A 26,427-nucleotide genomic window follows, 5' to 3' on the forward strand; every position below is an offset into this window, starting at 1 on the left:
GGGATCGAACCCGCATCTTCATGGATACTAGTCGGATTCATTACCACTAAGCCACAACAGGAACTCTCCTCAGGGTACTTCTTAAGAAACAAAAAACATCCTAAGAAACTATCCTTTCCTGAGTCGCTCTTAGCAACCAAGTGTAGAATCTGGCTCCTCGCCACTAGAGGGGGTGTTTCTTCTATTGGTTTCACTTTCCCCTAATTTGGCTTACCAGAATTTCTGGTTGAACTAGAAATAAGCCTCAAGATCAACATCCTGACCTTTATTTCCCCTTCATATTGTGTGGCCCTTTCTTTTTATTTCAGTCTGTAAGCTATCACTAAAATATCAACTTCAATCCCTGATTATTTGTATTATCACGCCTCAAGTCATATTTCACTGCCTTTTTACAAACAGACTAACAAGCTACAAAGAGCTGATTCTAAAGACTCTGATATTACTTCTTTTGAAAATAATCCAAAAATCCAACCAAGCTTGCATATTCTTTTTCAGTAAAAAAGGTTTTTTTATTTGCCATGTTCACATGACTTCATTTGAATCACAATAATACTAAGGAAAACATTGAATTAGGAACAAATTCCACAGAAGAAACTCAATGTCTTAAAGTGACTTGTCTGAGATTTCAGGTAGCAAATAGTGAAGCCATAATGAAGACTCCAAGTGCCCCAATCCCTAGACATTTCTGGTGCTACCTGTTCTATGCCATGAGTAAAAGACACTAGATAAGAAAATGGACTGAGGACTGACCTACTCTTACTTTTTGCCACACAAGTCTAGAGCAAACAGCTGTGTGATTATTTAACTATTATTCCTGGCAAAGATTATATACATATTAGGAATAGTCTCCACTGACCATAAAGTCAAGTCACAAAGTGAGAAAGAAGCAGATGAGAGAGATAAGGGAAAAGAAGGGCTCATGGGAGGAGGAGGAGATGAAAATAAGTCTATGAAACAACCTTAAGTCCAAGCATAAGATGCAAAGCATGAAAGAATAGGGACCAATATGCATCAAGAAACCAGAATTAGAATCAGGAAAAGAAAGAATGAACAACAAACAGAAGCAGTCACACCACCAGATATTCAAATGAACAAAAGGCCCCAGAAGAGATGGTGGGTGCTGGCTGGTTTGTTGCTATTTCCTGTGAAGAACCCTATTCTAAGGCCACAGTCCTTCAGAGAAGACTGAGACAAGAATTGCCCAGTTAGAATGTGCACCCACTTTCTGAAGCCAGAAGATGGGGGAGGGTAGAGCCCCAATAAAAGGAAATCTATCAAAACAAAATCAAAACCGCCTGACGTGAATCTACTGAGGATAAAGTGGGTATACCACTCAGAATGCTTTTGGCTTCAAGTGACAAAATCACAGATCACACTGGCTTACACAATAAGGAACTGTATTATCTCACAGAACTGGACGTTCAGAGGAACAGCAGACCAAGTACAATATAATCAGCAGTTCAGTAAGGTCATCAAGAGCTCAGGTTTCCTCTCTCTCTCTGGTCTGCCATCTTCTAGAGCAGCTTCCTCCATAGCTAGTTTCTCTCATTATTCTAAGATGTCTTGTGCAGTTCTAGCCATCATATTCAGACATATTATCAGAGAAAGAAGAGGCACCATCTCTTTTATCTCTTTTTAGGGTCAATAAAACCTTTCTCAGAAGCACTTGGGCCCTCCTTCAGACTTCCCTTCACATCTCACTGGCCAGAATAGTTATAGGCCATTCCTAACCCTTCACTAGCAGAGGAAATGTTATTAACTATGATTGCTTAGACTAATCATCTAGCGTGGAATGAATGCAGGATAGTCAATCACCAAGTCCATACCATGGGCAAGCTGTAATGATAAGTATTACTGTGACATTGTTTTCACTCCATAACAAACCTGTAATTTATTATGCTGCTCCCAAGACCTTAACTATGAGGCATGTGCTTTTTTAAATACTCTTTTAAACTTTTTTATTAGCTATGAAACATTTTACTATCATTTACGTGGTCAATCTACTATTATTAAAAAAAAACTTGAATGCAGTATTTTAGAATAAGAATGGTAAACAGTTTTGCCACAGCAACTCCAGTTGGTACAGCTACCTAGAGTCCCATTTCAAGAAAGATCCAAAGCTGAGTTTGGATCCAATGAGAAACAGTGCCAAGACTGATTAGTGATGTCTACCATGTACTTGGGTTTGGACACAACACACAACACATTTGCTAACCCTGATTTAGAGGAAATCTATTTAAATAATTTTCCTCTAATGATAATGGATCTCTCTGCCACAGTGCCGCCTTATTTTTATTTTAGTGGGAACTAATCTAATCCCTCCCCTCTACTCTTTACTATTCCCATCTAATTTACACACTTACATATATACATAATATACATTAAGCATAACACCAAAAATCATTTTATATATAATCAGAGAGTCCTACAGGGATCCCTTTGTAAATCCATAGAAAGGCATGGCATAATGGCTGAATTTACAAACTGTATCACTTATAGGAAGCAGGGGGATGGTCTTTGCGGCCCAGGCTAGATGTGGACCTCAGCAGGCTAGAGGGACAGAGAAAAAAGAGAATGGCTGTCTATTCCCAATTAAAGTAGACTGGCTCACAGCTGCAGGACCAAAGGCAGAAAGGAACAATTGGAGAATGCTTAAATAATTTCAGGTTATAAACAGTATGCAAAATATATGTGTATAAAATGCATTTGAAAATTTCGGAAAGGACAACGGTGGTTATTCCTAGGTGAATTAATTTATGGCTTTCTTTTTCCTTTTGTCCTTCTACTCCTTATCTACATTTTTCTGAGTGTCCTGTACTGCACATGCACTGCCTTTTTAATGAGGGGGGAAAAAACAATACAGGAAACATGTTTTTATCTTATCACTCAATGTTTTGGTCGTTCCAATTAACCTCTTACTGCCTTGTAGTTAAGATCAAGTTTGTCCAACTATCCTATTGTTGGGCGGCTAGGTTGTTTTAACCTTTTGTTATCACAGGCAACAAAACACTCTTGTGGCTGAAAATTAATTTTAAATATAAAAGAAGAAAAATTACAAAAACCCCTAGAAAATTGACCAAAAGTGTTTAAACACCCCCAAAGTATACTAAAATTACCACTATTCAAAAATTAATAACTTAGGATATTTACTTTTTACCAAATCATTGTGGGTTTTTTGTTTTATGTTTCTTTTGCGGGAGGTGTCTTTTTAGGGCTGCACCTGCAGCATATGGAGGTTCACAGGCTAAGGGTCTAATCAGAGCTGTTGATGCCAGCCTACGACAGTCACAGCAACACCAGATCCAAGCCACATCTGCAACCTACACCACAGCCCTCAGCAATGCCAGATCCTTAACCTACTGAGAGAGGCCAGGGATAGAATCCAAAACTTCACGGTTCCTAGTCAGATTCATTTCCACTGAGCCACGACAGGAACTCCACTTTTTACCAAATCATTGTTTTAACCAAATTGTCCAGTTGACCAGTTTGCTTTCAATTAAATTGTATTTGGACAAAATTTATTTCGGTCAAACTAACTTTAAGTCAAACCGGTATTGGACAAAGAGCATCAGGGGAAAGTCTGAAGGCAGAGATAAGAAATAGGACCCCCTGAAAAGGTTCAGTAATCAAGAACAAGCAGTGAAAGAGAAACATCACCTGGGACATTGGTTCCAAGTAGAAGTAAGTTGTTTATCAAGGAACTATAAAACCAGCCCAAGTAGCTTAGAAAGTGCTAGTAAGTATATCAAGTAAATTGTTTCAGATGCTTGCTTGGACACACTCCCCTAGGTAAAACAAGGCTGCATTTTCCCTAGATTCCCTAGATAAAAAAAAACATAATCTATTTGGGGTTCAAACTAAGGATGCACATTCCCCAAATCATTCATCCACAATCACTTTCCCCATAAATGAGGCTCTGGAGCTGGTCAAAATAACTTTAAGTCAAACTGGTATTGGACTGCATGATGGGGAATCCCAACCACTGAGGGGGCATATTATGGTTCCCCATCCCAAATTATAGAAGGTAATATACCATATTGTCATTCAAAGCAGAGGTGGCAGATGATATGAATTTGCACAGAAACAAGCAATCTGAACTGGACTGCCTCAGGAGTAAAAAGACCCAAGTAGTGGATGTCATCTTCTGACACAGCTAGTTAGTTAGCATGGCTCAAAAGAACTAGAAGACATCTCTGGTTTGAACAGTCTTCTGAAGAACCTGACTCTAACTAGGATTTCTTTTTAGCCCATTATTTTTGGATGGAAAATCCTGGAGAGCTTTCTGGGCAGCCTGTATTCATCCAAATATTAACTAGTACCAGGCTGTTGGTGTTGCTGAGGTAAGCAGAGAAGTAGATGGGTAGAAGGCATTCTATAGGAAGGAAAACTGAGACCTACATTTATATTCAGTCAAAGCAAAGTAGGTGTGAAAAAACAAGGTAGATGAATCGATTTGTTTCTAGTAAGAAGCAAAACAATGTAGAGATGGACGACTCATAAATGGTGTTGGGGCAACTGAGTAGCCATAAATTTGGACCTATCCCTCACACCATACACCAAGAAAAATACGTCAAAAAACTTAAGGGCACAATATAAGCCATATAAGTAGTAGAAGTCAATACGAGAGAATTCTTTTATACTTGTAATGGGGTAGGCTTTTCCAACTATGAAACAAAACTAAGAAGTCATAAAAAAGAAGACTGACAAATTCAACCATATTTTAGAAAAAAATCTACATGACTACCACACAGCCAGCAGAGACAAAAGACAAATGACAAACTGGGGGGAAATGTTGCAATTCATTTTACAAAGGACAAACCTCAATATTATAAACCTTCAGCTAGAAGGTGATTTTCAAATGAACAACACCCCCAAAATAGGCAAAGAATATAAGAAATACTTCACAAAAAAGGAACCACAAATGGCTCTTTAACACATGAAAAAATATTCAAACTCACTCATAAAAAGAAATTTTAAAACTACACCAAGATAACAACTTTCACCTATTAGAAAAAATCCAGAAGTTCAGTAATATATTTTGTTGGCAAGGACACATGTAGTCATGCACTTTTATGCCTTTCTGGTGGGGACAGAAATTGTACAGGCTCTATGAAGGGCAATTTGGTAGTACTTATAAAATTACTACGACATACACTCTTTGATTAGTAATTCCATTATTAGGAATTTGCACAAGTGTGGAATAATCTATGTAATAAAAGTATTTGCTGCAGCATTGCTTGTGATAGTATAAGATTGAAAATTTCCCAAATGTCCATCAATATTGGACTGATTAAATGAATGAAGCTATACCCATACAATGATATGGGAGAGGTCTCCAAGACAAACTGTTAAAGTGAAACATACCTTAAATATTTTTCCACCATTGTGGAAAGAACTCCAAGATAGACTGTTAAGTGAAAAAGACAGAATAACATGCATAAGCTTTCATTTATATAAAAAAGGAAAGGAAAAGGGAATTTATATTTGTATAGGATTGGATTGGATATGCATTTAAAAACTGGAAGGATGGGAACTGAGTAGATGGAGGACAGGAGTAGACAGGAAATTTTTTACTTCTAAACATTTTGTTGTTTGAATCATGTGAATGCATTCTCTTTTCAAAAGCTAAATCTTAATTTAATACATTAAATGCTTAGAAAATATAATTCAAGTTCCTAGATAACATTCTACATTTGGGCCCCTCAGTCTATGGATGATAAACAGCAGACAAGTGACTAGGGGAATTCCTGTCATGGCTCAGTGGAAACGATCCTGACTAGCATCCATGAGGACACAGGTTTGATCCCTGGCCTCGTTCAGTGGGTTAAGGATCTGTCAGTGCCGTGAGCTGTGGTGTAAGTTAAAGACGCGGCTCAGATCCCACATTGCTGTGGCTGTGGTGTAGGCCAGCAGCTAGAACTCTGATTTGATCCCTAGCCTGGGAACCTCCATATGCCTTGGGTACGGACCTAAAAAGACAAAAAAAAAAACTGTCTGGGCACTTGGAGGCCTTGAACTGCAAAGCAAAGTGAGGGGTACAGGAGGAAATCGGATGACCAGAAGTGTGTCTACAGCCATACCACCCTGAACACACCCGATCTAGTCTGATGACCAGAAGTGAAGAACTCACCGATGAACAGGCTATAGAAATCCAGGGCAGAGACAGCAAAGAAAGAGGGAAGGACACCATCTTGTGAAAGTATTATAGCAAGAGTGACATATCAAAATAAAGTGATAAGCCAGAGATTGACTCTTGAGGGGGTTTGGGATCAAAAGGTGATGCAATTCCTTAGGATACTTGAATTGTTTTAGTTCAAACACATATGTCACAGAATGCTGTGACTCAGACGTACTGTCCTCAATAATGGGCAAACCAGACGTCTCTGTAGACAGGCTCAATAGAGGGACAAGGCAGTGCAGAAGCAGTAGCAGTGAGGTACAGCAGGACTTCTCTGCTGCTCTCATGTTAACCCCTGAGTCACTCGCTCTCAGAAAAGTTAATAAGCCCACGAGGCCGGTTATGATAAAGAAAATAGAATATTTTGAATAAAGCTTTTTGAAAATTGCTTTCATTGATTCATGTTTACAGAGCACCTACTCTGTGCCAAGATGTGCGCCACACGCTCAATAAATTCATCCCCCAAAATAAATATGTCCAAAATAATTTAAACAAAAAAACATTTTAAAAGATTTTGAGATAAACAGAAGCTTCCAACAACAAAAAAATTTGTAAATATGAAAAAGTTGTTAAAAAGTTGACTGACAACTATAAGATGCTATGAAACCATGGTAAATGAATTTCAAAATGTATCCAGGTTATCCTGGTGTTTTAAAAGAGTGAAACTAATAACTTAACATATGAATTTAAAATAAGACAATTGGGAGTTCCCCTTGCAGCTGAGCAGAAACAAACCCAACTAGTATCCATGAGGATGCAGGTCTGATCCCTGGCCTCACTCAGTGTGTTAAAGGATCTGCCATTGCCACCAGCTACAGTGTAGGTCAGAGATGCAGCTCAGATCCAGCGTTGCTGTGGCTGTGGTGTAGGCTGACAGCTGTAGCTCTGATTCGACCCCTAGCCTGGGAACTTCCATATGCCACAGGTACGACCCTAAAAAGCAAAAAGAAAAACAATCATTTTCAGAAATTACAAATGAGTTATTTTACTAAATTTAAAAAGCATAAATCTTTAAAATATGGCTATTTTCATCGCTACAGTTGATAGAACAGGAAAACATAACTGGAAAAGAGAACTAATTCAGAACAGATGTCAGGGAAGAATTTTTCCAGTAGTGAACTAATAGTTTGTGAGGAATAAATACTGGGAAATGTATTATGCTAACAAATTAGAATCAGTTATTAATTACATGATCTAAGCAGGAAATCAGATACCTAAATATGTAGACCAAGCATATTACAAGTAGCCCTAAATTAATGGACAAACCAAGTTTTACTATCCAAATCTAACTCAAATAATACATAAATCTGCAATGTGTTAAAATTCAGGTATTTCCCAATGCTTATAAAGTCAGCTTTTATTTGTCCATAAAGACATATCCAACTGCAAACCTAGTAAGTTTGCAAACAAAATTTGTTGTATTCTTCCTGCTTGATTTGCTAATATTTTTCCAACTTAATACCTACTTGGTACTTTCCTTTTGTCCTGCCTTCTCAATATTTCTTTTACTTTATTTACACTCTAAAAGAAGATGTAAAGACTTACAAGCCCACTACTTGTAGTCCTTCTCTAGGAAAAAGCAAAGAAGGACAGCTCTGCCTCGGCTGCTACATTTAAAAAGAAACGATTTAGAAGTTCCCATCGTGGCTCAGTGGTTAACGAATCTGACTAAGAACCATGAGGTTGTGGGTTCGATCCCTGGCCTTGCTCAGTGGGTTAAGGATCCGGAGTTGCCATGAGCTGTGGTGTAGGTCGAAGACGCAGCTCAGATCCCGAGTTGCTGTAGCTGTGGCATAGGCCAGCAGCTGTAGCTCCGATTAGACCCCTAGCCTGGGAACCCCCATATGCCGCGGGTGCGGCCCTAGAAAAGGCAAAAAGACAAAAAAAAGAAGAAGAAACGATTTATACCTAGCATGTAGTGAGAATCCAAAAGGAACCAGAGGAGCAAAATAACAGTATCCATTACAACAAAAGTTTATTAATTTGCATGAAGTCAATTTTGACTCATCCATAGTCAAATGAATGAAGAAAAACAAATCCCAAAGCTAAATATAAATTGACTTTTAGACTACGCAGGTTTCTGCTTGTTTCCACTTTACGAACAAGACAAGGCTGTAGTGCTGGCAATACATTAACTCTCTCAGGCTACCAACATCCCATTCAATGGCTACAGTTATTTATCATGCAGGCCAAAGAAGTTTATAATATTACTATTTGCATAGTATACAAAAAAGTTACTGGGCCTTCTGACTATAGCAGTCACGTAGTGACAGGACACCAGGCCATAGCTGACTCATGATCGGCAATATTTAGCCAGCCTGAAAAAGCATCCAATTTTAGAACTTGAAAGATCCTTAAAGATCATGTAATGAGCCCAAAATTATCATTTTACAGATAATGATATTTAAGGCCCCCAAAAGGTTAATTAACTTTCCCAAGGTTGAATAGCTTCATGGCAACAAAGCCAGACCCAGGCCTCTGAGAAGCAGTCTAGTGCTCTCCGTAAAATATAGTATTCCACTCTTGGAGAATACACTGAGGAACTGACCTTGTATATGTGAGGCAATCTTTTTTTTTTTTTTTCAAGAGTTGGGTGATAGAAAAGGGCTATGCAGTTCTATGTGGAAAGACATTTACTTTATCCACTAACTCTAGTGGGTAACTCTAGCTAAAATGCAGACCTTATTTTGTAGGCATAAATAATATCCTGAATTTATTTATCACACATAATAACTTTTCTCCCCCAAATCACTGTGGCATTCCACAGTTTACCAACAACTAGGAAAAATATGACTAAGAAATAAACCAACCACAAGCCTGTCCTGTTATTTACTAATAGAGAGAAAAATACTATTTAATAAGATTTTAAAATAATATTACCACTTATACTATTAAGCAATCTTTCCATCTCTGGTTTTTACTCTTTTCTAAAATTTTCTATGACACAGAAAGTCATTCCTGATCTAGTATTTACTTTTTCCTTGTCAAATATTAATATTTCAATTCACATGAGCCTCTTTCTAAAACTCTAACAAATTATAATTCCAAAATCTCTTTCCCTAGCTTTCTGCATATATGCAGTGTCACACAAATCTATTTCAACATATTTTAGAAAAGATAAGAAATTCAATAATTTTTATATTTAACTGGCTATACACAGGTGCCAGGTTTCTCAATTTTCTAAACCTTTAGAAATTTTCGAAAAGGAAGTTGATTATTATTTCCTAGCCTGTGGCATCCCATTCTTCATTGAGAGCAAGCAGCATAAGAGAAAGTAAAAACAGAGGGTGAAATATGGTAAAAAAGAGTCAAACCAAAAGTCTATTAGGAAAAAAAAAATCATAGCACATCTTCCTACACATATATAATAGGTACAAGCCCAGATGCAATTTCCTTGTATCACCAAGCTGCTGTCTGGGCTTGTGGTAGGCATCTTGACAAGGTATATTCAATCAGGAATGTCAAAATTTGAGGTAAACCACTAATGTATGATCTCATTTTATCCATTCATGCCAAGAATATCCCAATCCATGTAACTGGTTGCTTATATTATGGCTGCTCTCTATTTATATTCTAATTTAGATAGGGTAATATTTTATGGATATTTACTATCTGTTAAACTTATATCCCATAGAAATTTCAAATATATATGAGGTATGCTTTTGAAGCTTATAGTTTGACAGGGAAATAAGCTGTGGACACAAGAGCACAAAAAGGCAGTAAAGAACTTTATGAAAGACTAAAGCACAAAGTTCATTTCTTGAGCCAGTTTTAGAGGAAGTTTAAGATTTCAATAAGCAGAGAAGAAGGAAAAGAAAGAAATGCCATAAAAAGGAAAATTATGAACAAATGTGGGAGGGTAAAATGATGTTTGAAGAACAGTGAGGATACCAGTTCGACTAGGACAGGAAAATTCTGTGGAAATAAAGAGGCCAGAATGTGGAGGCTTTGGGGCTTTACTTTGGAGACAATATTCAGCTACTGAAGACTTCTGAGCCCAAGAGTGATATTACAAAAGTCATATTTTAGAAAGACTAATTTGGCAGTGATAGAACTGACAGGGAAGGAATGGTATGCTGGAAGGTAAACTACCAGAAAACTACGATTGTCTCACATTCCTGAGCATAGAAATTTAAGCGGATAAGTAAGGCCAAGCTACCAAATTTTATATACATATCTCAAATGTAGTACAAAACTTCTATAATGATTCAGGAAAACATGGACTTACAAGTCTTTTACTCTTCCTATTTTCACCTTAGGTAACAACTGCAGGCTTAGACTTTTTATTTCACCTTGCCTCACTCAACTTTTGTATTAATAAGACTCATCATCATTCTTTACATATTAGCAAAAACAACCAGATTTGTACATCACTGCTTAATCAGAAGAGCACTTAAAGCAATTTAAAATCCCATTTTGTTAAAGCAACTGCTTTATATCATACACAATAATTCCCCCCAAATTTCATATTTATTTTCCAAGAGAAAGTGCACTTTCTTTCTTGAAGACAGACTACACCTACAAAAACAAACAAAATGAAAGGTAATTATACAGTTATTTACTAATAGTTACATCATAGAAAGAGTTTTTAATAGGTCAACAGCCATAAGTGTCATAAAAGCAGAAACTAAGGGCTTTCTTTGCTGTAGGTGTAAAATAGGCCACACATGAATGTCCCTTTTCAAGAAAAAGGACCAAACCAGGTTAAGTTTTCAACATTTCACAGATTAAGGTAGTTTTACTCTATTTGATTTCCCAGAAGGGATTTGATTATAATGTTTCATTTAATAAAAAAATAATCTTCAAAAAGATATTTTATGTTACTGAAATGGTCATATTACATAATAAGCCTTATAGAAAAATTATATGTGATTTTTAGTAAATCATACTTTTGAAACAATATAGAATAGATATTAATATGAAAAAGAAAAGAGACCAATTCATTTGGTTTGAGATCACCTAAAGAATTGCATATGATTAGAGCCCTAGGATTAAGCAGAGGATGGTGTCCCAGTTCATAAAGGGCCTTGCCTCTGCTTCCATGACTTTCCCTTTGAGTGCAAAAACGTTGCCACTTATCAACGACCACTGGAACCACTCCAACAGTCGGCCGGTCCAGCTTCCTACCTAGAGGTGTACTAAGCCAGCTGACTGGTTCAACACAATCAGATAACAGCCCTCAGCCTCACAGTGGTCAAGAAACAAAGACTGGTGACCCAAACTGAGTTAGAAAAGGGTGCAAAAAAAGCAGAGGATGGAAAGAAAAGGACGAGGGAAGCACATCATTAACCAACACAGACGTCCAAAAAGACACATCCACTCAAAAAGTCAAAGAGAGAAATGCTTTACCTGGAGATATTCAGCCAGGGATCTTTTTTTGTTTGTTTTTGTTTTTAATTTAAGATAAATAAGGATACCCGTTTGAAACTGTCACTGAGGAAACCGGATTCATATGCACAAACTTAACCAGTAGCTTCATAAGTATCTTAAGTGGACAGGATCTTTTATATTTTAACATTTACAAAATGTAGTTTACTTAACAAATTGATTGAAAGACGTCTGTTTCCTAAAAATTGTACCTAATAACTGTTCTTTTCAGTGATTCCAGTTCTGCAAGCGATTTCAAATTGAAGAGGGAATGGGTGGAGTGCAGAACACATGAAATTTTTATAGCATGGAAACAAAAGTATTTTTAAATCTTCTTGGGGGTGAAAAGTTAGGCAAGAAGTAATACGTGGAAACTGTCAAGTGCTTCTCTACACACCCACCCACCAGATATCATCGCAGCCCGCTAGGGGAGTCTCCCTCTTCTTGCCTGACAGCTTCACTTTCTTTGAGGTCTGGAGCTGGTGATCACACTGGCCCGTCATGGTATTTTCAGTTAACAAAGCAGTTACTCAACAGGGGAAAAAGCCACAAAGGAGCAGAGCAGCTGCTGCTGCACCCGTGATGCAAGTGCAGGATGAGCCCGGGGCCGCCACCGCCGCCTCGGCTCCTCCGTGACGTCCGGGAGGGGTATCCCCGGCTCTCAGGAAGTGGTGGCCGCGGGCGGCTCCGCCCCCACGCGACTCGGGGCTGGCTGAGCTGCGAGGTGGCAGGACCGCCGGGCCTGCCGACTGGCGGGAACCACCATCGGACACCGGCGCCCGCCCCGCAGGCCGTGCGCCCAGGGCTCTCCCCGCACCACCCCTCAGGGCAAGACTCCCCGCTCGTGCCTCGCCCTCGGCTCCCGTCACAGCCCGCGCGCCCAGCTCTCTCCCACGGCTCACACCCACTCACCCCGACCCCCTGCGCCGAACCCAGCCCAGCGTCGCCGGTCACCAGACGGGGTCGAACCGAGTCCAAGATGGCGACTCCGCCCCCGCCCCCTCCGCACTCCGGGTGGGGTCAGGGCGCCCCCTCACGCGGCGCGCTCGCGCCCGAGGCCTGGCTAAAAATAGCCAAGCCCGACTATATTTGGTGAGGCCGGATCCCGGCGCGGCCGCGCGCACCCCGCCCCGCCCCGCGCGCACCCGGCCCCGCCCCGCCCCGCCCCGCCCGGCCCGGAGCGGCGCTGAATGGAGAAGGGGCGGGGGTGACCGAGGGGAACCTACTCCGCTATCTGAGGCGCGCGCCGGCGGCGGGGCCCGGCCAACCGCCGAATTTAGAAACATCGCCTGCGTCAATCACGCGCCTCGCGTGCGTCAGCGCCGCGCTGCTCCAAGTCCTGCTACCCCCACCCGCCAGTCTTTGAATGGATGCAATGTAGCAGCGCCCTCCTTCCTTCCGAAACTAGATTGGAACCCACTGCACTGCAGAGGCTCGGTTCCTGTGCACTAGAACAACTTTCATAGCACCCTTGGTCTCCACTCTGTCTGAAGTGGAAGTGAAGGCGCAGAAATATACCCATAGCATATATATAATTTCAGTTTTGTTTCCAAGTTTCTGGTGCTAGCTCGAACCTTCGATTTTGAATTGTGTGCTGTCGACAATGGAATACTCCCCCTACTCCGTCCCCCCACACACACAAAGATTGTGACAGGTCAAAGATAGAAAGTGTCACATCTCATTCAAGCGCATAGGGACCATGTCTGTCTGCATTGTTTCACTCAGATATTTTCTCCTCAAAAATCCATTTTTAAAAAACGTTGTTTTTATCCAGCTGCAACCTTTGAAACTAGCAGGCTTTTAACTCTGATAAAATTTGACTTTGTCTTCAACAAGAAATTCACACTCAAATTCCTCACTTCCAGGAAGAAATTGCTCTAACAGAGTCGCCCAGGCAGCTCACCATTTCAAGACAAAAGTGTCCCAAGAGACCAGATCAAATCCTCTAGCGAGGGACTGACTAATAAATCCTGTTGATTGATTTCGAAATATTTAAACTGGGAGATGGGAGGGGAGGCCCATCTACAACCATCAAAAAGTGAAAGTGCGAGCTGAGAGTTCAATTTCTGACAGGAGGGGGGTGATTTGCAACAGTCAAACCCGCTCAGCTGTTCAACCCGTGTGTGTTTGTGTTTGTTTTACACACATTAAGTAGTTTCTGCTGCAGCGCGCGCATGGATGATGGCTGTGCACTTAGCTGGGTTATTAGGTCCAGTTAAGCAACCCACACCTTATCTGTAAAGAAATAAAATTTATCTTCCCAGAGCCATCCTCATCCTTCTGCGAAGCACGCACCCTGCAAATGATGCGAGGAGGACAGGGATTAGCCAAGGCGCAAAGGGCCAGAGAGACGTAAACAGCTTTAGAACTGTTGCTTGGGGAAAGCGCAGCTGCACCTCAGGGAGTCTTCGGACTGGTGCCTGACTCCTGCACTGGCTGCCAGGTCACTCGGAGAAGCTGGCTGGCGGAGCCTTCCCTTTCGGAAGAGCTGTCCTCTCTCTTACCCCCTCGCCCTGGCTCCCTGCCTCGGGGCAGCCTCGGAGGCACGCCAGCAGCACTCCTCCAACTCTACTCCACCCGAGCCTGACAGCTGGGCGGTCCCGCCTGACCCGCGGGCGGGCCTTTGCACTCTCCTACACACTAACGCCGGGGCCAGCTGCGCTGCTGCAAAGGGGTTGGCAGCGCGGGTCCGAAAGGCCCCCGGGCCGTGACTGGCCGCGCGGCGCAGTTTCCATTGTGCTGCCCTGCGAAAGGCCTGGGAACGCGCGCGCGCACATGCACACACACACCCCCTCCCTCGCACACGCGGAACCGGCTGGGCCAGGGAGGGAGGAGGAGGGTGACGTAGCGTCCCATGGCGTCACATTGACGTCTCGCATTCCAGGCACTCTATGGAGAGGCCGCTAGGGCTCCTGTGGCATAAATGACGTGCCGAGAGAGCGAGCGAACGCGCAGCCGGGAGAGCGGAGTCTCCTGCCTCCCGCCCCCCACCCCTCCAGCTCCTGCTCCTCCTCCGCTCCCCACACACAGACAAGCTCACACCCGCTCCCTCACTCGCACACACAGACACACACACGCACACACGCTCCACACACACACTCCACTCTCTCCCGCGCGCTCACACCCCTCTCGTCCTGCGCCCTCGCGGGTGCAGCGCTGTGCGGCAGCCGGACGACACTCCCGGGTTCACTTTGCTACGCTGACAGCGCCGGCGGTGGCCGTGAAGGTGGGAACAGAGGCGGCATCCTCCCCCCTGGTCGCGGCCGGAGCCAGGACGCCCGCGGAACCCCTCGGCGGCGCTCTCCCATGAGTCGGGATTTCAGCATCCCCAGCCAGCTGCTCACTGCCTCCGGGAGCCGCTGGACTTGTACACTGCAGCCCTTGCGGGACAGCAACTGTGACTCCCCCTCAGTGCAGATTTCGGGGCAGCTTTCTAGAAACTCGCTCTAAAGACGGAACCGCCACAGCACTCAAGTACGTATGAGATTCGCTCAGTTAATTGGGGGACTTGCTAAAAAGTTGGCGCGCTGGGAAGCTTGGCTTCTGAAATTGACAACTTTGAGCGTGGGGTTTTCCCCCCTCGCCTCCTCGCTCCGGCTTTGCTAGCAGAGCCGCCAGTGGATTCTGATCTGAAACTTTTCCCCTGTAGCGGGCCGTGAGGATCTCTGGAGTATGTGGGCTTCCTCCCCTACCCGAAGAGGCGAAAAGCCTCTAACAAAGAGGACCGGGATTTGTGCGGTAGCAGCTACAGCAATGTAATTCAGGGTATTTCGGCTCTAGTTGTCATGGTAATGATGCTCTAGGCGGCGGCGGCAGCCGCAGCGGCAGGGAGTTGCAGCTCCGGTGATGAACGGCAGTAATTTTCTTGCCTTTTAACTAGGATTGAAAATTGGGGCTCCAATGGGTCCAAGTTAATATACTTAATGGTGACTCCGAGCTTGTTGTATGGGAGGAAGCCTAGGAGGGAAAGGGCCTGGGCAGCAGCGGCCAGGGTTTGCAGGGGCGCTCCGAGGATCTCAGGGAAGACGGCGTAATTGTAGGAATGTGGCTTATTGTATTGAAATGAGCCTGGGGCTCTACCAGGCACGTCTGCCTGGCGTCGCTGTCTTGCCCGTTTACACTTTTCACTTCGGAGGTAATCGGGTGTAATTGCCGACCCCCGTGCCCCGACGCGCGTGGGGACGGTGTCCCTCTCCTCCGGGCCTTGGTTCGGTATGGGAAGGGCCTGCTTTACTCTTAACTGACAGAACTCGCGCTATTGGAGAAGTTGCTCGGAGTGTTTTACTCCTCATAGAAAGGAAAGTTCTAGGTGGTGAGTGGAGAGCGGTCAAGTGAGCGCAGACTTGCGGAGACTGACTTCCAAAGGCAACTCTCGAACCTGTTGGAAGCTTGGGGCGGTCGCGAGGAGGAAAGCATTTGTCCCCTGATTCCAAAGAATGTTCTTGGAGATTGTCATTTATTTATTATTCCCACGGATTCTCCAGAGGGTAGTGCTGCAAGGAGTTTTGTAATCAGAAATCTCGGGCTGTTATCCCAGAGCCCTAGGGTTCCAGGAACAGGGTGCCTTTCGATCATTTCATCGCGAATCCAGTCATGCGTCTACTCTTCCCACGACGAAGAAATGTTTTATAGAACTGACTGAGGAAAAGAAAAGCTGCCCAATGAGGCTACTGGGCACAATGAATGAAGTTAGAGTTCATTCGAGTTATCGGAAAGAGACGCTCCTAATATGAATACCAAAGACCCCTTAGACCAAGGCAGCTTCCACACCTGCTTCCTCCTCCTGTGCCCACCCATCCCCGTCCCTGGGACGGTGAGCTCGCAGAAATTCTCCCCTGCGGTTTGTCTCCTCTCCCATGGTCTTTCTGAGAATCTCTGTCTTTCCCTTTCTGTTAGTCTCTCCTCCACTCCTCCTGCCCCCGCCCAACCTCCGCCCCCGCTCCGCAGGGTTGGAAACTCCGCGGAGGAGCCCGGGTCACAATGGTGCGTTTCACGGTTTCCTCCACACACTTCACCACGGGGAGGGGAACACGGGGGTGTTCCTTTCGTCTGCCCAGGAGAAAGAAAGGGGCTTTGACAGAGGCAGTTATTTCTTCCTAATTTACAACCCCGAGGCTCCGTGCTCCCGGCCTCAGCGGCCGCGAGCAGAAGCGAAGCAACGTGTTTCCCGGCGTTGAGGCTTTGCCTAGGTAACCGGCCCTTTGGGGGGGGGGGGGGCGGAGGGCGGAGAGAGCAAAGAGGAGCTCCGCTGCGCTGTAAGAAACGTGATGTGGCTCTCCACCGTGAATGCTGGGCGCTCGAGGGGTGCCCCTTCCTAGAGGAGACGCTACCGTCGCCCACCCCAGTCAGAGGCCGAACCTTGGAGAGAGACTCCGCTTGAAAGGCCCTGGGGAAGGGCGGGGATGTGGGCACCTGCAGGAGGTGGTGGGAGGTTACTGAAGATTCCCATTGAAGACGCGGAAGGGACGGAAAGTGCAAGATACAACCGTGGGAAGATCTGCCCGTGCCTGCGCTAGGGCGCGCGCAAGCTTTCTGTAGTATCTATCAGCTGGGGCTAGGGGTTCGAGGGGCGGAGTGAATCCCCCATTTCCTGGCGGTCGAGGGCTTCTCAGGTCTGGGAGCTCCGATCCCCCCCTCTCTCTTCATTCAACCAGCCTCGAGCGCTAGGGCGGCGGGAGACAAAACTTATTGGACACACGCGGCTCGCGCACCCGCAAGGGTTTTTGGATTTTGGTAGTTTGAGGGAGTGGTTTCGGCTCCCGGTTCCCATCCCTTAAGTTGCAAGTGGGTCCGGGCAAAGGGGGCGCTACAGGCCGAAGTTTGGGGTCCTGGGATTCTTCCAAAGGCCCGCCGAAACGCGCTCCAGCTACAAAGTTTCACTCGGGCTTTGCGCAGAGATGCTCACGCTCGCCCGGAGCCGCGCTCGGTGCCCTCCGGAATTTCCCCCCCCCCCCCCGGGTCGCGGGATGGCCCCAAGCCTCGAAGTCGCCCACCCTCTGGGATACCGCCCGCTGGGTGCCGGGGGCCTCCCTCCGCTCCCACCACCAGCAGCAAACGCCAACCGCCTTGTTCCTGGCTTCCAGCGCCGGCCTGTTTCCACTGTGCCCTTTTGTTTGCTTGACCCCTGGCCCCCGAAACTCGCGGCAAATAGAAGCGAAGCCCCATTAGCATTTAGAATGAAAAGCGCAGACTTTCTTAATTCCTCGGGGCATTCATGCATTCGTTCCGGATCTTGTGCATTTCCTATGCAATGTGTAAAATTTGTATTTGGGGGTGGAGGCTGGTGGAATTGGAAAATATTTTCCGCTCGTGCACACTCTCTGACTCTGAATTTCTGGAGGAACTCTTTCCTCGATTGTCCTCCATTCTTTGGTTTTCCTGACTTCGCTTTCTCAGAACCAGTTGTGGGGACAGGTAGATTAATTTTTGGGCAACGACAGGCTGCGCGTTTTTTAGTCTGTGTTCGGGAACCACAAAACCGGACAACCTTTCCTGAGCTCTCCCAAGGAGCTGTGATGCTTTTGGGCCAGCGCATTTCGGGCACCTTAAACCCTGCTGTCTTACCTTTATAATTCTTTGTAATTAACGTAGCGTTTCTAGAGATCCCCACAACCTCCACTTCTGTATGCTCAGTCCAGGCCAAGGTGACCTAGCTTGGTCTCACTGTAACCTTTGTCCTCTCTCCTGGTGCTGGCAGAGCCCACTGCGGAAGAGCGCAGCCCGGCAAACCCCACCCCTGAGACTGGACCCTCAGCAGAGCCGGGCAGCGCCGCCGCCGCTTCGCCTCGCAGGACGTCCCCGCCTCCTCCACTCTCAGCCTCTGCTGGAGAGACCCCCAGCCCCACCATTCAGCGCGCAAGATACCCTCCAGGTAGGTGGGAAGACACGACCCCTTATTCCCCGCCACCCCGGGCTGGGAGGGGTGGGAGAGGAGGAGCCACGCACCCTTCGGGCAGGCTGGTCGACTTGCCCAGGGCCAGGACAGTGAGTGACAGCTGGCCGCGAATTTCACAGCACAGGTGGCTTGCTTGCACGAAGCTCCTCTGGATAACACACCCTGTTGCTACCTAGTGGAGCAGCCAGATTAAATTAAGCATTTCATTTCTCAAAAATATTTTTCCTAAGAAAAATGCAAATACAACAAAAGATTAGGATCTTTTTGTACATTTTAATGTCTTCATTTTTTTTTTTTTGCTCTCCTTTTAATGCTAATGCATTTAAGAGTTATGGGATCATTTTGGAACAATACAAAGCATTTGGTTGGTATAAAACCCAAATCATTTGGGTGCAGACGGTTGGATTATTGATGCTCAGAGGGAAAGAGAGAAAGCGCTTGAGCTGAAAACCAAGGAGTAAATTTGAGCTGGGCAAAAGAAAGGATTCCACATTTGGCTTGTAACACCTTTATGCATTTGATAAAGGGATACCAGGTGCCTGGGCTGTGTAGGCACCAAAGATATGAAGATAAATAGAACTCAGTCCCAGGAAGCTCATCTTCTATCTTGAAACCTCCAAAAGATACAGAGAAGTGCAATAGGTAGAGACTGGCAAGGAAAAATGATAGAAAAGACTAATGGAGAAAGGAAGGAGAACAGATGAAACATCAGGCCATGTTCTTTCTTTTAAATGACTAGCCTTTCATTTCACCCTAACAACTGGACTGCAGGATAAGTGCTCCTTTAACTTCAAACTAATGAGTGTTTGTAAGGCCCTGCTTGGAAAATAAGGCTTGAACTGGCCTCTCCTCATCACTGCTTCTTCCAACAGGCCCTCATCACCTTTTTTCAAGTCAAGATTTCATCCCATACACGCATGACTCAATCAGATTTGGAAATGTGGGTAAGAGAAAGATGTCAAAGGAAATGTGAAGTATTCACTTTTCTATTAGTCACACCCTTTGGACCATAGACTCCAAAGAGATGTTAAGTACATGGTTTTCCTTTGGTTCAGAAACACCAACCACCAGAAACTGCCCAATTTACTATTTATATTTAGCCATAAAGAAAAGAAAATAATTAGATAAATCATCCATTAGGTCCAATAATTCTCAGGGCTTTCTCACCCAGCTCAACTTCTTTGAACAATAATAAGCACCCTGCATGTCAGATGCTTTGTGGGCTCAGAGAAACTAAACCTATTAAGAAACTGCTTTCTTTTCTAAGAGTGCTAATTATTCTATCATAGGAAAATATGTAGATAACTCATCTCTTATGAGAACTGTAAACTATTGTCATCAAGTAGCCACTGATATATTTTATTTCTCAGAATTGGTGGGAATATATATATATGCATACATATATATGTATATATATTATATGACAGAGAGCAGGTTTGGTGGGTGTTTTGTTGCAGCTGATCTTTTTCTTTGCAGATGGCTCAAACTCCCCCGAGTCCATTTCCTAGGCCTATATTCCCACCTCACCACCTAGTTGGCTGAAATCATCAACAGGGGTCCAGTTTGAGCAGGCTGCTAGCCCTGTTTGGAGGAGTAGAGAGGGGGTGGGAGAAAGCAACCACAACCATGTGTGGGTAGCCTCAGCTGGCACTCATAAAATGCTAAAATGTCACTAGGCCAGTAAGTCCCATGTAGGACACCTTTTTTTTTTTTTCTTTTTTCTTTTTTCTTTTTCTTTTACTAACTTATAGGTTTATAAATCAAAGAGTGACTTGGAGGACCAGTGGCCTCTTTCCCCCAAATAAACCAACAAGGCATTCACTGGCATCCTCTTTGTCCTCCCAATTTATGGTGGAGGTCACTCCATTTAAGCTATGGGGCTAAAAACCACTTTTAAAAGCACAACTGGGTTTATGAGGAAAGACATCAAATTTCTCAGGTCTGGTGGAGGACAGGGCAAGGGAAGGAAGGTGGGCACAGAGGTCCCCAGGAGGCCAGGTTTTGGCCACCTGCGGCCTCTTTGACAGTTTGTCAGGGATTTAGCTTTCTTTGGATGGAAGGAAGGAAGACAGGAAGGAAGGAAGGCAGGCAGGCAGGCAAGGCAGGCAAGCAGGTAGGCTTTAAATCTATGCTACTAGAGGGAGGAAAGAATGTCACTTCCTCTCTATTTCCCATTTTATTAAACAGCAATTAATCCATTGCTACCTATTAGCTAGGAGGAGTATATACTTGCTTTGAGAGATCCTTTTCCCTCTCCCTGCAGATATGCCCTGCGTGCAAGCCCAGTATAGCCCTTCGCCTCCAGGTTCCAGTTATGCAGCCCAGACATATGGCTCGGAATACACCACAGAGATCATGAATCCTGACTACACCAAGCTGACCATGGACCTTGGCAGCACCGAGATCACGGCCACTGCTACAACGTCCCTGCCCAGCTTCAGTACCTTCATGGAGGGCTACTCCAGCAACTACGAACTCAAGCCTTCCTGCCTGTACCAAATGCAGCCGTCGGGGCCTCGGCCCCTGATCAAGATGGAGGAGGGCCGCGCGCACGGCTACCACCATCACCACCACGACCACCACCACCATCACCACCACCAGCAGCAGCAGCAGCAGCAGCAGCCACCTCCGCAGCAGCAGCAGCCATCCATTCCGCCCCCCTCCGGTCCGGAGGACGAGGTGCTGCCCAGCACCTCTATGTACTTCAAGCAGTCCCCGCCGTCCACCCCCACCACGCCGGTCTTCCCCCAGCAGGCGGGGGCGCTGTGGGAAGACGCGCTGCCCTCTGCGCAGGGCTGCATCGCGCCCGGCCCGCTGCTCGACCCGCCGATGAAGGCGGTGCCCACGGTGGCCGGCGCGCGCTTCCCTCTCTTCCACTTCAAGCCCTCGCCGCCGCATCCGCCCGCGCCCAGCCCCGCCGGCGGCCACCATCTCGGCTACGACCCGACGGCCGCTGCCGCGCTTGGCCTGCCGCTAGGAGCCGCCGCCGCCGCCGCCGCCGCCGCCGCAGGCAGTCAGGCCGCCGCGCTCGAGGGCCACCCGTACGGGCTGCCACTGGCCAAAAGGGCGGCCGCGCTGGCCTTCTCGCCGCTGGGCCTCACGACCTCCCCCACCACGTCCAGCCTACTGGGCGAGAGCCCCAGCCTGCCGTCTCCGCCCAACAGGAGCACCGCGTCAGGCGAGGGGACGTGCGCCGTGTGCGGGGACAACGCCGCCTGTCAGCACTATGGCGTGCGCACCTGCGAGGGCTGCAAGGGCTTCTTCAAGGTGAGCACTTGCCTCTTCCAGCGCCCCCTCCCCTCCGGAGCCCTCCTGCTCAAGTGAGCATCTAAGCTACACGTTCCTGTAGCCATTCCTAGCACTTTCACACCCACTTTCTCAGGGCTTTTTAAGTTGATCTCCATTCCAGGAGGCTGTCCCAGATGGACTTGTGGGGACTGTGAACTTCCTGACTTGGCATTACCTTCTGATGATTTTTCTGGAGAGAACTTTCAGTAGGTTTGCCAAGGGGCCTGTGACCTCAAAAATACAAACACCTCATTGAGTCCTTCTTCTGTACATCCAGGATATCTGAGGGAATAGAGTTTGTGTGCCAGGCCCTGAATATTTGTATTTCATTTAATTCTTGTAATAAGAGCTAGGACTCCAGAATCAGACAGAATTGAGATTGAATATTGGCCACCCACTAGCTGTTTTTACTAACAGCATCTTGAAGGTTGAAATTGATTGTCCTTGTTTCATAGATGAGGAAATGGAGGCTCAGAGAGGTTATTCATCTGCTGTTAGAAACACACTCAGAGAGTGAAATGGAGGCAGGATGCCAGCTCATGTTTACATGACCCCAAAGCACATATCCTCTTCACAGCCCTACAGCTGCAGAATAGACAGGCGCAACAACTGATGGATACAGTTTGGGGCAATTCCCTTCATAGAAGGAAGAAGCTGGGGCCTTACCAATCCATTCCACCTCTGTGCCACACATAGTGCCAGGTGTGGTTGCTCTTCATTATCTTCTAGACCCAAAGGAGAATTTTACAGTGGGAGGGTCTTCAGCCTCCCCTTTATTTTAGCCACAAAGAAACTGAAGCCTAGAGTGGTGTTTTAGTGGCACTTGGGGACATTTTCAGCTGTTTTCTCCTGACTTTTGAGATTGGCACCCTTTTCATCACTCAGGGGCAAAAGACCTTGTTCTCCTGCTGCTCTACATTTGCAGTTTACTCCCAGACTTCTTCAGACACTTAAATCTGCACCACTCTCACCAGGGACCCCGACTTCTCACTCCCCTAGCTGTTATTTTAGGCATTTGCAAACCCACAAATATTCTTCCACCCTAATCACTTCCTAGCCTTCAGTGCTGGGCAGGGTGGAGGGAGAGGGGAAGCTGGATGCTGGTTGGGTAATGAGGTTTTGGGAGACAATAGAGTATAGCTGGGTGCATGCTGGAAGTGGAGTCAGAACACTCAAATAGGAGTCTTTGATCTGCCACCTACCAGTCTTATGATGTTGGGCATGACACTTCCTTCCAGGCCTCAGTTTCCCTAACAAGTGAATAAAATTCAGAGAAGGGCTGTAAGTATTAAAGGAGATAAAACATTTATGAAAGCACTTTATAATCTTTCTTTATAATCTTTGAAAGGCCATAAAACAATAGTTCCTTATAAATGAGAATTATAAAGTATCTATAAAAAAATGCACATATATGCCTTGATATACATACCAACAAGCAACAGTTAGTTTTGATCTGGGTATAGGAATCATGTGATTAATTAAATTCTGCAGATAAATAAGAAAATGCTTGTGGCAAGACTTTGCAGTGTGTTAAGTGCCATACAGGAGGTATGCAGGATTATAATATTTTAAATGTAGAATCATCAGTTTAGCCAGTTTTTTCTGTCTTAACTAGTCAACCTTTACCAGGGTTACTTTCAAGTAACTGTATTTCTTTAGCAGATTTGAGTTTCACAGCATTTCAATGGAAATGCCAAAGGGCAGTGAAACAGGCAGCCGAAGGAGGAGAGGAGAAAGAAACACAATTGAGAGAAGTACAAGTAATCCACAAATATAATCACCCCTGAATAATTGAGAGTTGACCAAAATACAGGAGTGGTAATACATTCCTGGTCCAGAAATGTCAATTAAGTGTTCCCCAACAGCATCCTTTTTCTGCAACAATCCCTTGAAAACAAATCTGTACTCGAAAGGGTGAGGGTTGGATAGGGGAGAACCACCCCACAGATCTGTTAATTAAGGGAACGGGGGAGCAGGTTTTACCCAGTGGCTTTCTACCATTAAATTGAATTCTTTAAAAATGTGACATGAAGTGCAGTTAATGATGGGAATTCAGTGATTGAACCATAACGATCTCTCCCTGTCCTTAAACTGTTGTGCAGGCACACACAAATGTGGGGAAGGTTTCAGGTTATTAGGAAAATGATACCTGAAGCAAAAATGCCACCAGCACTCAAACTGGTGAATAGCCTTGAGGACAATGGCAAGAAATAGGGTTTTAAAAATTACTGTGTGTTCAGTGAGAGTGCTTTGTTCAGAAAACACAAGTTTTCCACCCTTACAGACTGCTGAGAATTTAAATGTTGGAAACTCATTAAATATGTGTGTGTTTGGGGAATTTTGCATTTTAAACTGAACACCTGCTAAATCAGAGAAAGTGTATCTGGCTTTAAATTTTATATAAGCACTGTAGAAATGATCTCTTAAAATGAAATTAAAAGGTTATAAAGTGAAAGCTAAACAAGGGGGTTGAGAATTGCGGAAAATTAAAAAAGATAAAGTAAAGGTAAAATTTTAGACACAAAATAGATCACCAATCCCAAATTTACCTGAATTTCTTTTTTTTTAATACAGCCCAGGCTTACCAAATAAATTTCAACTTTCTGCTATTTTTGGAGTTGAGTAGATCCAGGTAGTTTCTGAATGATTTCACTCTAATGGTAAATACACATCTGCTTACACAAATGTTATTGATTTTTTAAAAAATCAAGCATTCTTATACTTGAGGCATAAAATATCCTTAATTATTTCATGTGTCATTTTAAAATTATATGATTTTCTGAAGAATCCAACATTATTTTATATCCAAGCCCCAAAATTTTATGATGTTTTTTATAATATAGCTAGTTTGCTGTCTTTTGTCAATAGTCTTTGACAAAATAACCTGTTAATTTTATTAAAAATATATGCCTCTCTTATTCCTTCCTATATCTCATTCTCTTTTTGTTTATTTGGGTTTATTTTCTTTCTTGGAAGTGATAGTGGTTTTTAGTATCCAAGTTTAAGATTTTGCTTTTGAAAAATCAGAAATGGACAGTCTACCATATATATTCTTTTAAAAATAAAATATACTACATAGGCTGATTAAGTGATTTTTTTGCATTAAAACATTATTTCCTATATGTTATAACTAGATAAGTCATGATTTTTGCTCTTTATGATTTCATCTCTATTGGGGAACAAAGCCAGTTTCCGTGATATTTGACTTACAGTAGTGATAGCCAACAAAGTACATCCCAGATAATTTTGATTTTATTTTAATAAGGTCAGCAATAATCAGGGGAGTGGAACAAGTAGAAAATTGTTCCCAAAGGGATATTAAAAGTGGAGATAATCTAATCCTCCAAGGTATGATATGTTGACCTGGTAATTTCAGATATGATTTTATCATTCAGACTTGGGTGTCTCCTGAGACTTGCTTCAGAACAATCCGAGATGATTTTCATTGTCAGCAGCTAACACTAATAAAATTGTTTTTCCTGCAGGCTAGCGTGTTAGGAAATTAAATTTATCTAATTATACGAATTGCACTGTCGCTTTTCACATTGTAATTAAAATACATCTTGTCAGGTCCTACCTCTTTCCAGAAACTATTAGTTGACTATCTCTGTATTGTATTTTCTCAGAGAACGGTGCAGAAAAATGCAAAATATGTTTGCCTGGCAAATAAAAACTGCCCCGTAGACAAGAGGCGTCGAAACCGATGTCAGTACTGTCGATTTCAGAAGTGTCTCAGTGTCGGAATGGTTAAAGAAGGTATGGATATAATGCTTCTTATTCAGCTTGCTTATAAATATTCTCAGATGTCGGAATGGTTAAAGAAGGTATGGATATAATGCTTCTTATCCAGCTTGCTTATAAATATTCTCAGATGTCATTGAAAAAAAGTTAATATTTACATTGGGACAGTGAATATTCCTAGTTTCCCTTTTCTTTCAACATTTTATTTTTATGGTGTATATTTACTTTTAAAAATAGCTAAGGACTACTTATTCTAATTTCTCAAAATCAATAGAGAGCGTGTGTACATACATCTTTGTTCTGTTTGAGAAGGATACTTTTAGGGCTAATTCATTACCAAATGTAAGTATGGGGTGACTTCTATGCTGCTTGTTTCAACTCTCTTTAAATCATGGTGTGGATATTACTCCAAATTTAATACCACTTTTAAACGGTTGGTCTCATTAATGATTTTCTCAACTGTAAAGTGTTTTGATTCCCTTTTGTGATTTAGGGCTATACATGGATATCTTTGAAGACACTTTTTTTTCTTTCTTTCTCTCGGTGTCAGTTGTCCGTACAGATAGTCTGAAAGGGAGGAGAGGTCGGCTGCCTTCCAAACCAAAGAGCCCGTTACAGCAGGAACCCTCTCAGCCCTCTCCACCTTCTCCTCCGGTCTGTATGATGAATGCCCTTGTCCGAGCTTTAACAGACTCAACGCCCAGAGATCTTGATTATTCCAGAGTAAGTTTTATGATGTTGTGCTTTTGAGTGAATGATCAGGGTCTCTATGATACAAGTAGTAAGAGTGAATCGAATGACTCTGTGCCTGGCACTGTGCTAAACAGTTTTCATACCTTTTCTATATTTTTTCACTTCACTTAGCAATTCCGGTACATCCATTGCACCAAATAATTTTTGCCTTATTGAATCTCTAAATGCCTTAACAAATGACCCTGACAGTGCTGCACCTGTCATA

General features: G+C 44.1%; 2 protein-coding genes across 39 annotated transcripts in view; one reads left to right on the forward strand and one right to left on the reverse strand.

Moving 5' to 3' along the window:
- ALG2 (ALG2 alpha-1,3/1,6-mannosyltransferase) overlaps nucleotides 1–12,845 on the reverse strand; it is a 588,615-nt gene extending 575,770 nt beyond the window's left edge. For 34 of the 36 annotated variants that reach the window (XM_084989986.1, XM_084986483.1, XM_084984310.1 and 31 more), the window contains exon 1: nucleotides 12,458–12,535. The gene's annotated coding sequence lies outside the window, so the exon portion shown is untranslated. Of the gene's footprint in view, nucleotides 1–12,457; nucleotides 12,536–12,771 lie in introns of those variants that run through there. The other 2 variants (XM_084978261.1, XM_084980678.1) reach the window with 2 other exon arrangements.
- A 1,616-nt stretch (nucleotides 12,846–14,461) lies between these two features.
- NR4A3 (nuclear receptor subfamily 4 group A member 3) overlaps nucleotides 14,462–26,427 on the forward strand; it is a 41,868-nt gene continuing 29,902 nt past the window's right edge. Inside the window, exons 1-6 of one of the 3 annotated variants that reach the window (XM_021083198.2) lie at nucleotides 14,462–15,019; nucleotides 18,243–18,416; nucleotides 19,313–19,384; nucleotides 20,704–21,707; nucleotides 25,355–25,484; nucleotides 26,020–26,192. In XM_021083198.2, the coding sequence (XP_020938857.1) occupies nucleotides 20,706–21,707; nucleotides 25,355–25,484; nucleotides 26,020–26,192 (1,305 nt within the window). In that variant the 5' untranslated portion in view covers nucleotides 14,462–15,019; nucleotides 18,243–18,416; nucleotides 19,313–19,384; nucleotides 20,704–20,705. 3 annotated transcript variants of the gene reach the window in all.

The sequence above is a fragment of the Sus scrofa genome, chromosome 1 (assembly GCF_054392235.1).
Source record: "Sus scrofa isolate SSC_HxYL_T2T_F1_AM1 chromosome 1, Sscrofa_HxYL_maternal_Yorkshire_Landrace_v2.0, whole genome shotgun sequence".
In the NCBI taxonomy this organism is placed as follows: domain Eukaryota; kingdom Metazoa; phylum Chordata; class Mammalia; order Artiodactyla; family Suidae; genus Sus; species Sus scrofa.